At 36.2% G+C, this 15,855-nt stretch overlaps 1 protein-coding gene across 1 annotated transcript in view; it reads left to right on the top strand.

Annotated features, from left to right (window-relative positions):
- The window catches only part of LOC106874285 (calcium-dependent protein kinase C), a 284,775-nt gene that overhangs the window by 57,701 nt on the left and 211,219 nt on the right, over positions 1-15,855 (top strand). The window contains exon 2 of the mRNA XM_089348357.1: positions 2,642-2,673. Within this exon, the coding sequence (XP_089204483.1) occupies positions 2,642-2,673 (32 nt within the window). The remainder of the gene's footprint in view (positions 1-2,641; positions 2,674-15,855) is intronic.

Here is a 15,855-nt window from a genome sequence, read left to right as displayed (position 1 = left end):
AACTCCGCTTGTGAAGATCTGTTGAGACTAGTGAACTCGAAATTGAACTAAATTTGACGACTGGCATCCATGCTAACGTCGTCTCCTTCATTTGACATGAAACTCGGCTTGCGAAGACCTGTTAGGGCAAGCAAAAGCGAAATCGTGATGGCACCTGTGCCCAGCGTCGCCTTCCTAGCACTTGTGCCAGTGGCACGTGTAAAGAGATTCGATTGAGATCGTTGCCAGTGTCGCTGGACTGACTCCTGTGCAGGTGGCACGTAAAATACACCATTTTGAGCATGGCTGTTGCCAGTACTGCCTGACTGGCCTTCGCGCCGGTGGCACGTAAAAGCACCCACTACACCTGGTTGGTGTTAGGAAGGGCATCCAGCTGTAGAAACTCTGCCAAATCAGATTGGAGCCTGGTGTAGCCATCTGGTTCACCAGTCCTCAGTCAAATCGTCCAACCCATGCTAGCATGGAAAGCGGACGTTAAACGATGATGATGATGATGATAATATATTATAATAGGGTAGGCTACCCTACTATAATATTTACTGCTCTACATCTTAGAATGTGCTCCTCCTCGGGATTTATGTATTTCTATAAACAATCCTAAATATACATACTAATATCAATATAACTACATATACATACATATATATTTACACACACATCTTTATTTAAATATGTATATGTGTGTGAATAGATATATACACTCTCTCATGCATACACATGTAAATACCAGTACAAGGTAATTAGCTAATAATCTTTCATTTAGATGGCAGTGTTTACATGTGTCAGTGTATGTTATTTTAATAAAGAATTTTTTAAAATATTTTTCACATAATTCCTTGATAGTTTTCTTTTGGGGAATGGACTCACACACACACACACACACACACACACACACACACACTTGTACCTCCATACATGTGTATACAAGTGAGTGTGAGTGGAGTGTGCATCCATATAAGAGGAAGAAAATAATATGTATATGCATGCATACAAGTATATGTGTGTGTGTGTTTGTGTGTAGATAGATAGATAGATAGATATGCAGGCAGCAGGCAGTTAGTTAGTTTGACACAGACAGACAGCTACAGACTATTTATTCTTTTATGTGTGTGTGTGTTTATATATATGGGAGAATATACAAATAATAACAACAGACGAGGACAGGTGGTGTAAATAACAAAAGTATATATTAGTATGACGCTCGGGAATACGGAAAGTCTTTGACGTTTCGAGCTACGCTCTTCAACAGAAAGAATACGGAGACAAGGAGAAAAACACGGAGAAAAAAAAATTGAATAGTGTTCAGTCAACGGTCAATCATAATAATGTGTTTATATATATATAGGTGCAGGAGTGGCTTTGTGGTAAGTAGCTTGCTTACCAACCACATTGTTCTGCATTCAGTCCCAGTGTGTGTGGCACCTTGGGCAAGTGTCTTCTGCTATAGCCTCGAGCCAGTCAAAGCCTTGAGAGTGGATTTGGTAGACGGAAACTAAAAGAGGCCCATCGTATATATATGTGTGTGTGTGTGTGTGTGTGTGTGTGTATGTTTGTGTGTCTGTGTTTGTCCCCCCCCCCCCCATCATCGTTTGACAACTGTGATGTGTCAAGCGATGTGTGTTTACGTCCCCATAAACACATCTGGTGTGTTTACGTCCCTGGCAAAAGAGACCGATGGAATAAGTACTAGGCTTACAAAGAATAAGTCCTGGGGCTGATTTGTTCAACTAAAGGCGGTGCTCCAGCTTGGCCACAGTCAAATGACTGAAACAAATAAGAGAGTAAAAGAGCATCTCTCTCTCTCTCTCTCTTTCTCTCTCTCTCTCTTTCTTTATATATATATATATAACTTACTGTTAATAAAAGTCAGGGTGTGTTGTGTTCCGTTAGTTAATAAATGAAAAACTGTATTGTAAATAAACAACGACAGGTAAAGAATATATACCTATACTAAGTGTACAACCGGATGGGAGACAGATACAAAAGGTCTCTAATACCTCATCAGTTATCAACCAATTGATAATACATTTTTTACCTATCATTGTTTATTTACAATACATTTTTCATTTATTATATATATATATATATATATATATATATATATATATATATGCTAGGAGTGGCTGTGTGGTAAGTAGCTTGCTTACCAACCACATGGTTCCGGGTTCAGTCCCACTGCGTGGCACCTTGGGCAAGTGTCTTCTACTATAGCCTCGGGCCGACCAAAGCCTTGTGAGTGGATTTGGTAGACGGAAACTGAAAGAAGCCTGTCGTATATATGTGTATATATGTATGTGTGTGTATATGTTTGCGTGTCTGTGTTTGTCCCCCCAACATCGCTTGACAACCGATTCTGGTGTGTTTACGTCCCCGTAACTTAGCGGTTCGGCAAAAGAGCGATAGAATAAGTACTAGGCTTACAAAGAATAAGTCCTGAGGTCGATTTGCTCGACTAAAGGTGGTGCTCCAGCATGGCCACAGTCAAATGACTGAAACAAGTAAAAGAGTAAAAGAGTATATATATATATATGTATATATACTGTTTTAGGTATATTTATATATATTTGTTGAAAGTATGTTTATATATTATTGTACATGTATAAATAAATATTTATATATCTATATCCATATATATTTCCAGGGGATTTGGCAAGCAAGGATTTCAGTGCAAAGGTAAGTTTGGATTTCATTCATTGTCTCTTTCTCCCACCCCACTAGCTATCCACCTACTAACTACACTAATTATAATCCCTTATAAGCATGTTTGGCTCGTGGTACAAACATATTGAGTTTCATGTCTTCTGTAAGAAACAGCAGGTGAGTTCCACCTACTGAGAAACAGTGTTTCGTTCTGATCAAAGCAAATGATGATTGTCAGTAATTAGTGGCATTCATGCCTTACTGAAAGTCCACTTAACACTGAGAGTGAGAGAGAATGCAACCCTTCTCCTACAAATGTGTTTGAATCTTGGAATCTTGGAGAGCAAGCAGTTATTTGGTTTTGATTTTGTTGTGGGATGTTAAGCAGATGTGAGATAATTCTTCTATCCAGCCTCAACTTTATTCCAGGTCTTTCTCAGGCAACATTCCCTTTATAATCTGATAATCTATTCCACCCTCACCCATTACCAACTGTGAAGTGACCTAAGGTCAGCTCGAATTAAGTATTTTGCACTGACGGTGACAGCATATTCGCATATTGAAATATCAGAAATACATATTCTATATATATATATATATATATATATATACTTATGTATATATAAGAGGCCACGAAAGTGGACAGTTAATGTGCAAGAAAAAATTCTCAAAGAAAGTGGCCTCTTTTATATACACAAGTACTATAATCCTTTTAGGATCTCAGAAAATTTGTTCTGAACCTTCTGATTCTTTTAATGTGCTGGTTTCCTGGTATTAAATTAATATTAATTAATATCAAATTTTTACCCTATTATGTTAATTATCATCATCATCATCATCATCGTTTAACGTCCGCTTTCCATGCTAGCATGGGTTGGACGATTTGACTTACGACTGGTGAAACCGGATGGCAACACCAGGCTCCAATCTAATTTGGCAGAGTTTCTACAGCTGGATGCCCTTCCTAACGCCAACCACTCAGAGAGTGTAGTGGGTGCTTTTACGTGTCACCCGCACGAAAACGGCCACGCTCGAAATGGTGTCTTTTATGTGCCACCCGCACAAGCCAGTCCAGGGGCACTGGCAACGATCTCACTCGAAAATCCTACGGGAGCCAGTCAGGCGGTACTGGCAACGGCCGCGCTCAAAATGGTGCATCTCATGTGCCACCCGCACAAGAGCCAGTCCAGGGGCACTGGCAACTATCTTACTTGGCTTGCCGGGTCTTCTCACGCACAGCACATTTCCAAAGGTCTCGATATATATATATATATATATATAGAAAGACAGAGAGAGAGAGGGGGGGGTAGTTAGATACGTACATACGTAAATAATACACTCACACTTACACACATATATATGGGTAAATTAAAAGCAAAAACAGGAAAAACAGTGAAAGTCAAAAGAACATAGACACTGAATATATTAGATTGATGCTCAGAGAAAGTTTAAGATGGAAAAAGAGGAGCAATGTGACATTTCAAGTATGGCTCTTTGTCAGAAAGAGGATAGAGGAAAATATCCAGAGAGAAGGAAAAGAAGAGTCTGAGAAATGCACATGTATCTATCTACATATATATTATACATATAAATCATGAATGTATACATATGCATATATATTTGTGTGTGTGTGTGTGTATGTGAAATTATATAGATTATATTCCATGGTGGACAAACTGTCCCTTCACCATGGAAATATTCCTGTTTTCCTAGTGCATAAAAGATGGTCACTGTAGATGTCTAGTTTTCTCCATAATTACTGGCAAATGTCTTGAAATGATGTTCAGGGTTCAGCCATGGATTGAAACCTCCTTTCCCTGACCCAGCTCACTATGATCTTACCATAGCCCCATTGCCTCTCAACATATGCACACACAGACACACACACACACACACACTACTGTTTCACTGTCAGTTTCATATCATCATATGTACCTTTCTGTTGTTGTTGTTGTTGTTGTTGGCACTCCATTGCTTACGACGTCAAGGGTTCCAGTTGATCCAATCAACGGAACAGCCTGCTCGTGAAATTAATGTGCAAGTGGCTGAGCACTCCACAGACACGTGTACCTTAACATAGTTCTCAGGGATATTCAGCGTGACACAGTGTGACAAGACTCACCCTTTGAATTACAGGTACAACAGAAACAGGATGTAAGAGTGAGAGAAAGTTGTGGTGAAAGAGTACGGCAGGGATCGCCGCTACCCCCTGCCGGAGCCTCGTGGAACTTTAGGTGTTTTTGCTCAATAAACACTCACAACGCCCGGTCTGGGAATCAAAACTGCGATCCTATGACCGCGAGTCCGCTGCCCTAACCACTGGGCCATTGCGCCTCCACAGCAGATAAACAACAAATGGTTAGACTGAGAAGTAGTTAGATAAATTGACAGAGATACGGATTGACATCTACCATTCGTCTCATTCTCTCTCTCCCTCACTCTCTCATCTTCTTTCACACTTATTCATCTTTATTGCTATGAATCATTCTCTCACATTTCTCTCTTCTGCCACTCTTGCTGTTTTTCTTTTCAACTTCCTTACCAATGACCAAAATATAACTGCCTGTCTCTTCTTCCAGTATTATCTCCCTCTGTTACTCTCATCCCTTGACACTCTCTTTCTCCTGTTTTAATGGTTCATCTTTCACCTTTTCATCTTTCTCTTTTATCCACTCTCTCAATCACATTGCTTTGAATGGCTGGAAATATACAGAGCTCTCTAGCCTTGCTTGGTACGAGGCAACCTCACTGGTGCAGGCACCACAATAAAATGTGTCCAAATACCCTGTCTCAAGGGGTTGGTAAGCAGAAACAACATTGGGCAGATAAGACTCTTTTGTATTGCCAAAAACAAGAAAACCTTTTTATTACTGGTGCTATGATAAAATGCACTTAATACATTCTGTAAAATGACTAGTCTTGGGAATGTCTTCCAGTCAGAGAAACCATACCAAAGATAAATGGAATGTGAAGGCAAGATTTGGTACTAAAACTAAGAGAGTGGTAACTGCAAATAAGAACTGATGACATATCCAATCAAAGCCGCCATCATGGAAATCATCAACATAATCATCATTGTTATTTTAATGTCCACATTTTCATGCTTTTATGACTCATACTAAATTCATGGAGACAGATTTTTTTTCTTGGCTAAACCTCACCTGTTTTCAAACAAAGTAAAATTTTCCCCTGGCTGGATATCTTTTGATGGAAGGTTGGAGATGAATGACTTGTAAGATAGAGACACTCATTTACAACTATTGCATAATGTCAAGACAAAGAGATGCAAACATGCACACTCATAGAGAGCAGCGGTATAATAATGAGGGTGGATGCAGTAGTATAATAAACCTGCAGGTAGATCACAAATAAGGAAATGATGTAAATTATCTGTCAGTTTATTATACTGCTGCTCTCTACCCTTTCTGTACTACCACATAGCAACTCTTCCTTCTTGGGTCACTCCTATTTCACCTCTCCACCACTCAATTGATATTTAACTTCACTCGTGCTGGTGGCACATAAAAAGCACCCACTACACTCTCGGAGTGGTTGGCGTTAGGAAGAGCATCCAGCTGTAGAAACTGCCAGATCAGATTGGAGTCTGGTGTAGCCATCTGGTTTGCCGATCCAATCCCCAGTCAAATCGTCCAACCCATGCTAGCATGGAAAGCAGACGTTAAATGATGATGATGATGATGATAATGATGATGATGAATCACACAGTTACTGTTCATTATTCACCACATTCACCTCCACCACCATCTCCAAGCATCTGCCACTTTCCTCTCACACTTACAAACTTACTCACTCTTCCCAATCCTCCTTCCTCTTTTATACTAAACATCTTCCAGTTTCCCTTCTACTAGATCCACTTATAAGCTTTAGTGTGCCAAATATAACTATAGTTAAAGACACTTACCCAAAGTGCTGTGCAGTGGGACTGAACCCAAAACCACATGGTTGTAAAATGAACTCCTGAACCACACAGCCATACCTGTGTCTATAGGTAGTTTATAAAATGATAATGATGATGTATATAGAAAGATGTTTATATCTTTCCTCATCTCAAAATTATGCTTGAAGAATGCATGAACATCATACTGCTCTACCTCATTTAATTGTGATGTTTCATACATTTTGTTAAGAAATGTTTATTTAATTTCTTGGTAGATGCATGCTAAGTTTCCAGCAGTTCTTAATTTAGCTTATGTTCAAGAGACATGTATTACCATCACTAACTCCCTCTTAGATGTTTAAATCATGATTCTTATAATTTTGGGAGTGCAATTAGCTTGCATTGTTTCCATAGAAAACATCATTGTTAGAATTGATGCATTACTAGAGACTGGATCTTTAGATGCACTTTCACAACATTCCTAGTTTTAACATCTGTTAATTAACACCACTGCCAATGACTTCTTTTAATTATATTTGTTGTTTAGCCTCCTGTCAGACTTGATTTGGGAAGCCTATGGTCAAATGAGGTTCGTTTAATTCAGAAGTGAGAAATCATTTGCCCACTGGCAAAATTTCACTCACTCTTAACTGTGAAACCTTTTGCTGCGAAAGTTTCTAAAAGCCCATATGAAAAGAATAGTTTAAATCTTAACCCAAGCCAGTAATTTGTAAGTTCTATAACTAATGAATTTGTAAAATTAGATTCATTATTTTTCTCAGCATGTACGAATTCACACAGCTTTTTATGCAATTGCAATTCACCCTTGTTACAAAAAAAAAAAATGTTCTCACCTCTACAACTATTTAATCCATAAAACAAAAATAAAGAAATTGTAGTATGTGTATGTGTGCGTGTGTATGTGTATGCGTGTGTGTTAAACAAGGTTATTATTTCAGAACTACCTAACAATACATAAAGAACATTTACTGAGAAAGGAATCAAATTTATTGAAGATGTCAAGTTGACTGAGACTTGGAAGTTTTACTTATCAACTTATTTACTACCACCACCACCACCACGGCCACAACTACCACACTATGTATATGTAAATATCTACCTATCTATCTATCTGTCTGTCCATCCATTCATACATCCATCCATCCATCTATCATTCTAGGATCATAGTTATCATTGTCATTTAAAATTCATCTTTGAGGCTGGCATTGGCTGGGTGCTTTGACTGGATCTGATAAGCCAGAAGGCTTCATCAGTCTCCAATGTCTGTTTCGACATGTTTTCTACATTTGAATACTCTTCCTAACAACAACCATTTTTCAGAGTGTACTGGGTGCTTTTTTCCTGACACCAGCAGTAGTGAGATCACCAAGTAACTCGCAAGGCAAAGGAAAAAGCTCCCTCAGCTGAGTGAGTTCATTGTTGGGAAAAAGATGGGCTTATGCCAGATGTTGACAGGCTGAAGTATGATAAAGGTGCTGGCACAGGCCTGTTGCTATTAAAGAGATATATAAAAGTATGTGAGAGAAACTGGTAGGAAGATAAAAATGGAGGCGACGAGGTGGCAGAATACTCTTAAGATACATACATACATACATACATACGTGTGCACAAGCACACACACACTCATAGTCACCACATTTGAAATATGTATGAACATCACAAGGTGTCACTCCCTATAATTGCAATATTTCATAGTTTAGTTAGAGAGGTGTTTATTTCATTTTTTGAAAACAAGAAAATTGTGCTTAAAGGAAATGTCTATCTGAAATATTTTAAAAGAAACAGTCTATATTTAAAGAAGAGACAGCAGTTAAAATTATTGGATGGAATTATGTGAATGGTGCAGGCGTGGCTGTGCCATAAGAAGTTTGCTTCCCAACTACTTGGTTCTGGGTTCAGTCCCACTGTGTGGCACCTTGGACATATATCTACTGTTAGAGCCCTGGGTCAACCAAATCCTTATGAGTTGATTCAGTAGATCGAAAATGAAAGAAGCCTATTACTTTGTGTGTGTGTGCGTGTGCATGCGTGCGCGCACATATTTGTTTTTCCTTGCCTTGAGAATGCTTGGTAGTTGTAAAATGATTGTCACTGTCATACATGCAGCATCATTCACTTCCAATATTCTTGGAAATATTACCTTGCTTGTTTACAGGTGAGGGTGGGTGACAAGAGGGGCATCTGGCCATAGAAAGACTGCCTCAGTAAACTGTTCAATCCATGAAAGCATGGAAAAGTGTATGTTAAAATGATGATGATGATAAAACTATTTGATCGACTGTTGTGAATGGAACATTCCAGAAACAAACAGAAACTAAGGAAGTTAAAGATTGAATATTCAAACAAACTAATCTTATAGTTATTTCTTGTCAAAAACAATGGATAAATTAATATTTGTCTTACAACTAAATTATAGAATCTAACATAATAAGTCTTTGGTTTGTCAAGACAAAAAAAATTAGTCTTACTATATTTAGAAATACTTGTGTAAGTTACCTTAAACAATTCATGAAGATATATTGGGAGAAAAACATAAATAATGAAGCAGAAATAAAAAATATTGAGTATGAATTCAAAAGACAAGCTCAAATACATGACCGCAGCCACTTGGCTGAAACACATAAATAAATAAATAAATATACTTGGTTTGAATATAAAGGAAAAATAATAAGTGGCTAAGTATAATATTGGTCAAAATTTAATGAAAACAAGTGAACATGAATTAAATTAAGATGTAATGTAAAAAAAAATTCTAAATACAAGATACTAGTAAAGACAAAATTATACATTGTTGAAATATAAATTGAAACCTAATATTATATCATCATCATCATTTAGTATCTGTTTTCCATGCTGGTATGGGTTGAGTGGTTCAACAGAAGATGGTGTGCCAGAGGACTGCACCAAGCTCAAATGTCTGCTTTGGCATGGTTTCTACAGCTGGATGCCCTTCCTAATGCCTACTGTTTTATAGAGTGTACTGGATGCTTTTTACATGGTACCAACACTAGTGAATTACCAAGTAACTCTCAAGACATGACCCCCTCAACTGAGTGAGGTGGGGGGATAGTATCGAGAAAGGTGGTGTTATGCTAGGTGATGAAATGATAGGGGAACAGGAACTGGTGTCTTGTTGTAGGGGAGATACATGGTTACCCCTTCAAACTCACACACACACATACATATATTGTTTTTTTAAATGTAACATCTTTTAAAATAGTCAGAATTTTTATATATTGCTTTAATAACAATGCAATCTTATGATGACAGTTCTCAGAGTGACCTAACTTGAATGAAGTTTAAAATATTTAGAGCATCTCTACAAGAGCCAGAAATAAAATGTAAACTTGAAACCACCATTTTTACACATATTACTTGCATGATTTCTGTTAAAAAAAATCATAAAGATAGGCCTTTTCTTCATTACTGTCACGTAACATTTCCAAAATATTTGAACAACATAGAAAATTTATGATTACCAGCTGAATAATCAAAAACATGAAACTCAGAGTACTGGAATTATCAGCCTTTCAAGTTATAATGCATTAAAGAATATTTTACATTTGCGTATTGATTTATGTAATTTATCTCTTCTCCAAATCTATACAAATGTGTGTGTGTGTGTGTGTATGTATTTTTTACACCTTATATTCAAAGTATAGTATCAAAATATCTAAGAATTTTATAAACAGTAACTGTGAGTTGAATTTATATAATTTAGTTAAGTGTAGCCAATATGAAAATAAATATTAAGAAACATTGAAAATCAAGGGAAAAAAAACCCAACCAAAATTGTTTAATTACCATTAATAAAGTAAGTATGAAAAATATCACTGATGGTGTACTTATAGATGATAGTAAAAAAGATTATATAATTAAGTTTAATTATATGAAATATAAAAATTAGGAGGAAAAGTTGTCGACATCATCTATTGTACATATAGAGCCTAGTTATTGATGCAAGATAGTGAAGAATTAAACAATCAATAGGTAAATAGTTTCTTGGTAGACCCACCTTCATAGTAAATTATATAAAATCAACATTATAACCATGCAGTAATAAAGATAGGACTAAAAATGAAAGAGCAGTAAATACAAATTTATATTATATATGTTGGATATATGTCACTCTGTTGGTTACAATGACATGGGTTCCACTTGATCTGATCAATGCAACAGTCTGCTCATGAAATTAATGAGCAAGTTGCTGAGCACTCCACAGACATGTGTACTCTTAATGGGAGTTCTCGGGGAGATTCTGTGTGACACAGAATGTGCCAAGGCCGGCCCTTTGAAATACAGGTGCTACTCATTTTTGCCAGCCAAGTGGACTGGAGCAACATGAAGTAAAGTGTCTTGCTCAAGGACACACTGCGTTGCCTGGAATTAAACTCACAACCTCATGATCATGTGCCAAGTACTCTAACCACTAAGCCATGTGCCTTCACTATTATGATGGAAGCTTGGCAGGATTTACACAACTTCATTTTAGCAAATAGCAAACATTTAAAGAAACAAAAAAGAAAGCATTGATATAATGGTAAAATGATATTGGAAGAAGGCTTATGAAACTTAAAAGAAAAACTATATTGCTTGTGAACTAAAAGTGTAAATGTATCAAAATTGGTTTAAGTAGGTGAAACAACAGGTAGCTATTCAATAGTCAGATAAGAAATATGTTCAACATGGTAGAAATATAATATTTATTAGTAGGTGGAGCTACATGTATCTATTTGATTGTTAGCTAAGCAAGATGTAGAACATGATAAGCATCAGTTTGCACACACAAATTATAACAGAGCATAAAAATTGTGACCATTGGGTCTTGTAATATAGATATAGCTAAGGACACAAATGTATATAAATCTTCAAACTTAATTGTTGAAGAGTAAGTTCATAACACTCAGAAAATATGCTAACAGTAGTAGAGAAAATAGCAAAGATAAACTTGATTTTGGAAGAAAGCAATTTATTCAGCTTGATGTTTATGAGATTGGTGGTGTAAGAATGTTTAGGAATTTTTATGGTTGTATGATATTATTTTCTTTTGGGTGGGGGGGGGGGGATTTATTGAGTAGGGCATCTTTGGCAAAGAATATTTCAGATACCTCAGCTGTACAAAAAGTTAAAAGATTTTTCATTTCCTGTGTATTTTTTTGCCTTTTTTAAATAACTCTCTTTCAGCTCAAAGGGTATGTTTTGGTCCTATAACTTCCTTATAAATCTAGACTGTGAAGTACTATTTCTTTCAGGATTACAAATGAAATCAGCATGAGAGTTATATCTTATTTTAAAGTTATTACAAATAATTCCAATGTAAATTTTTTTTTTTTAATATTGTCCCATATCTGTCTAAAGAGACTACCTACATTATACTATCACATGATATGAATAACTATGAATGTGACAAATGATTGCTGAGTCTTCATGTGAAGTTGATGGCTTCCACTTCTGCCTTTATGGTGTCTGAAACCCACTATGACCATTATCCCCTTTTTCCATAATATATCTTTAGGGTATATGGATTGATGCTATGTCCTCTAATGATTTTATTTCCATGTACCCTTGACTAAGGCTCCTTTTGTGTGCATTCATATATCTTATGTAGATCTGGGTTGATGGACACAATCTGCACTCAAGCTAGTAGTACAGTAGTTTCTGAGGTAAAATTTCGGTTGTTAGATTACTTTACTGTACTTATTTTCCATTAGTTTCTTGAATGTTCCACACACTACTATCATCAAATAATTTCTTCCTGTGATATTAACCATAATTTTTTTTTTTTCCATCAAATATGATAGCCTTTTGAATAGTTCCTTCTCATGTAGCTCTCTTTTCCAAATGATATATTTTATATTTAGTTTTATATTTCTTTCCATTTTCCTGGATAAATCTTTAATTCCTATATTTTTTTGTGCAGTATTCCCCTGTTATTGTTTTTATAATTTCAACCATAAATAAATGTTGTTGATTTTTCAATATCTATTTCTGACTAGTGGTATGTTATGATGTGCATTAAAATAAATTCTCATAAGGTCATTTTTGTAAGATCTATGAAATATATGCCCTTGTCAACATTTTACACTCTAGGTACTATTTCTCCATTCAGATATGGCAAATGCTTACTGTAGAAGGACTCATCTGATCGGTGGGTAACAGTGTAGAGTATATATGTGCTGGAAAGTGCAACACAACTAAAGTTAAGGCTCAGTAGCTTGTTTCACTCTCCACACCTGTATCCAGTATGGTTAAACAAGAAACATCAAACCATGGGATAACCTAGTGTGCAGAATATGAAGCACATAGTAAATAGTATTAATGAAATACAGACAACATATTTGGTATTTTAAGCTTTATTAAAGCAAGGCTATCCTTGTGGTTTTCATACCTCTAATATGATTTAGTTAAACCTTCTACTTGTACACCCCTGTATATATACTTGATGATGACATTGATACACACACACACACACACACATATTGTGAATATATAATATATAATAATATATTGTGTATATATAATATATATGAGCGTGGCCGTTGCCAGTATCGCCTGACTGGCCTTCGTGCAGGTGACACGTAAAAGCACCCACTACACTCTCGGAGTGGCTGGCATTAGGAAGGGCATCCAGCTGTAGAAACTCTGCCAAATCAGATAGGAGCCTGGTGTTGCCTTCGGGTTCCACCAGTCCTCAGTCAAATCATCCAACCCATGCTAGCATGGAAAGCGGACGTTAAACGACGATGATGATATGTAATATATGTGAAGGTTCATGCTTTAATGGTTACAATATTTGGCTTAGGATCATGTCATGAGTTTGGTTCCCGGCGGTATGTTGTGTCCTTGAGCAAGATACTTTATTTCACATTGCTCCTGTCCACTCGGCTGGCAAAAATGAGTTGTACCTGTAATTCAAAGAGCCAGCCTAGTTACATTTCTGTGTGATATTGAATTTACTTGAGAATTACATTAATGGTGTATATATATATGTCTGTGGAGTGCTCAGCCACTTGCATGTTAATTTCACAAGCTAGCTGTTCCATTGATCAGATCGATTGGGACACTCATCATCATAACCAATGGACCACCAGTTATATCATATGTAACTGGTGGTCTCTTCAACGACTACTGAAGAGGTTGCAAGAAACAATAAAAATTTTAGAAAAAAATAAGTAAATGAGTGGAAATCAAACCAGTGAGTGTGTTAATTAATAGGGCATTAAAACAGAATGACTCCCTGGACACAATAATATATATATGTATATATCTTCTTATTCAACTCAGATTATTGTCTTCTTTATTACTCCCTGACTCTCTTTTAATAACACCTTTCTCTTTCCCTTCTACTATTCCCTTCCTTAACACTTTTCCTGTTAATCTCTTCCCTTACACTCTCTCACAATAAACCTATTCCTATTCTTTCTCATAGTTGTTAGGTTCTCTAGATTTGTGAGTTACAAGGTTACCCCATTAGTGTTGGTACCATGACAAAAAATCTCTAGTATACTTAAGAGTTTGGTGAATTGAGCAAAGACAATGCAGTATTGAGAGGATTATTTAGTGTTGTCAAGGGTATAACAACCTGCATAGTACTGCTACCTCGGAATTACACAACTAGTACACCCAGTAAAGTGGTTGGTGTTGGGATGGGCAACAGTTCTAAAACTGAAAAACCGAAGCAAGGTGGGATGCTCTGATTCATTGGATCTTGTCTACCTGTCCAACCTGTAACAACAGAGCATAGGAAGCCAATGTAAAATGACAACATATATATGTAACTACTTGGACTTTGGGTTTATGTCTATTAGTATGTCAATTAAAGCACATTCACTGTTTGGAGTACCTGATGTCCTCCACAGTTATGATATAATTTTCACTGGATCTATGTCAGGAAATCCACAATGTTTGATGAGTTTATAATTGATGAAGGAAACAAAAGATGGATTTAGTACAAATCTTTATTCAGCACAACAATTGATTTGATCTATCCTTCATCTGTTCCATAGGGGTAGAATATTGTGTATCTAATTGTATGGCACCAATCAGTGCAGGTTGTGTCACTTCAGGTGTCTGAAGTAACACAGCCTGCACTGATTGATGCAACACAACTAAATGCATAATATCCTACCCCTGTGGGACAGATGCAGTACGGATCAAAACAACCATTGTGCTGAATAAAGATTTGTACTAAATCCATCTTCTATTTTCTTCATCAATTATATATATATATATATATATATCCAAAGATTTAAATTTAAGAGAGAGATTTGATGCTAATATCCATTATTATTGTAATTTATTCTTATGTCAACATTTCTATATAAAGCTATATTTGACCGTCAAATTTAAGTCAAACATATAAGTTGCCTTACACGTCTTCAGGAAATACATTTGAGAACAAACAAAAATCAAACAAATTTAGATTTTTTTGCGGTGAAATCTCCTGCTATATTGGTAACGATTATATGGTTTTCTATGAAAAATATATATATATATATATATATATATATATATATATATATATATATATATATATATATGATAATGAAAGTGGCTTTTTCACAATTTACAACTGAAAAGCAGAAATATAGATGTCACTAATAAATATGCATAAGCATTATGACTAACAAAGAAAGTGTAGGTTGTTGGACCCTCATATGTTGAAACCAACAGAAGAGTCTGTCTCTGCATGTGTGGTGTGTGTATGTATGTGTATACACACGTGCATAGAACCATACTTACATGCACACGCACACATTGTAAGGATAGGGGGATATCTTTGTTTGATTGAGCCAATCTGTTAGAACACAGCCAGACTTGTTTGTTCAACACATGCTGACAGTGATTCAGTTTTATTAAAGATAAATGAGTTTTCACTATTTTACAAGATCATTGACCGATGGTCAGTGACTTTGTCGGAATAAAAATAGAGCACTTCCATATTTCCCACCTCTGTCACAATGGTTGATGTGTTTTTTTAATCTCGTTTCAAAACATCATGTATATGTATCCATGTGTATGCAAGAGGAGGAGAAAGAGAAAGAGACACTAAATTAGACTACATTTGCAAATCAGTTAAAATTATTATTGTTATATATGCATACTATCTTTTATCTTTCACTTGTTGCTGTCATTTGACTGTGGCCATGCTGGGGCAGTGCCTTGAAGGGTTTTAGTTGAACAAATCAACCCTCCCCACTTGTACTTATTCTATCAGTCTCTTACCAAATTGCCAAGTTCCAGGGACATAAACATACAGCACAAGTTGTCAAGCAGTGGTGTGGGGCAAACACAGA

This window comes from Octopus bimaculoides, chromosome 3 (assembly GCF_046866305.1).
Source record: "Octopus bimaculoides isolate indiv1 chromosome 3, ASM4686630v1, whole genome shotgun sequence".
In the NCBI taxonomy this organism is placed as follows: Eukaryota; Metazoa; Mollusca; class Cephalopoda; order Octopoda; family Octopodidae; genus Octopus; species Octopus bimaculoides.
The sequence above is the reverse complement of the archived record's forward strand: the minus strand, read 5'-3'. Positions and strand labels throughout refer to the sequence as shown.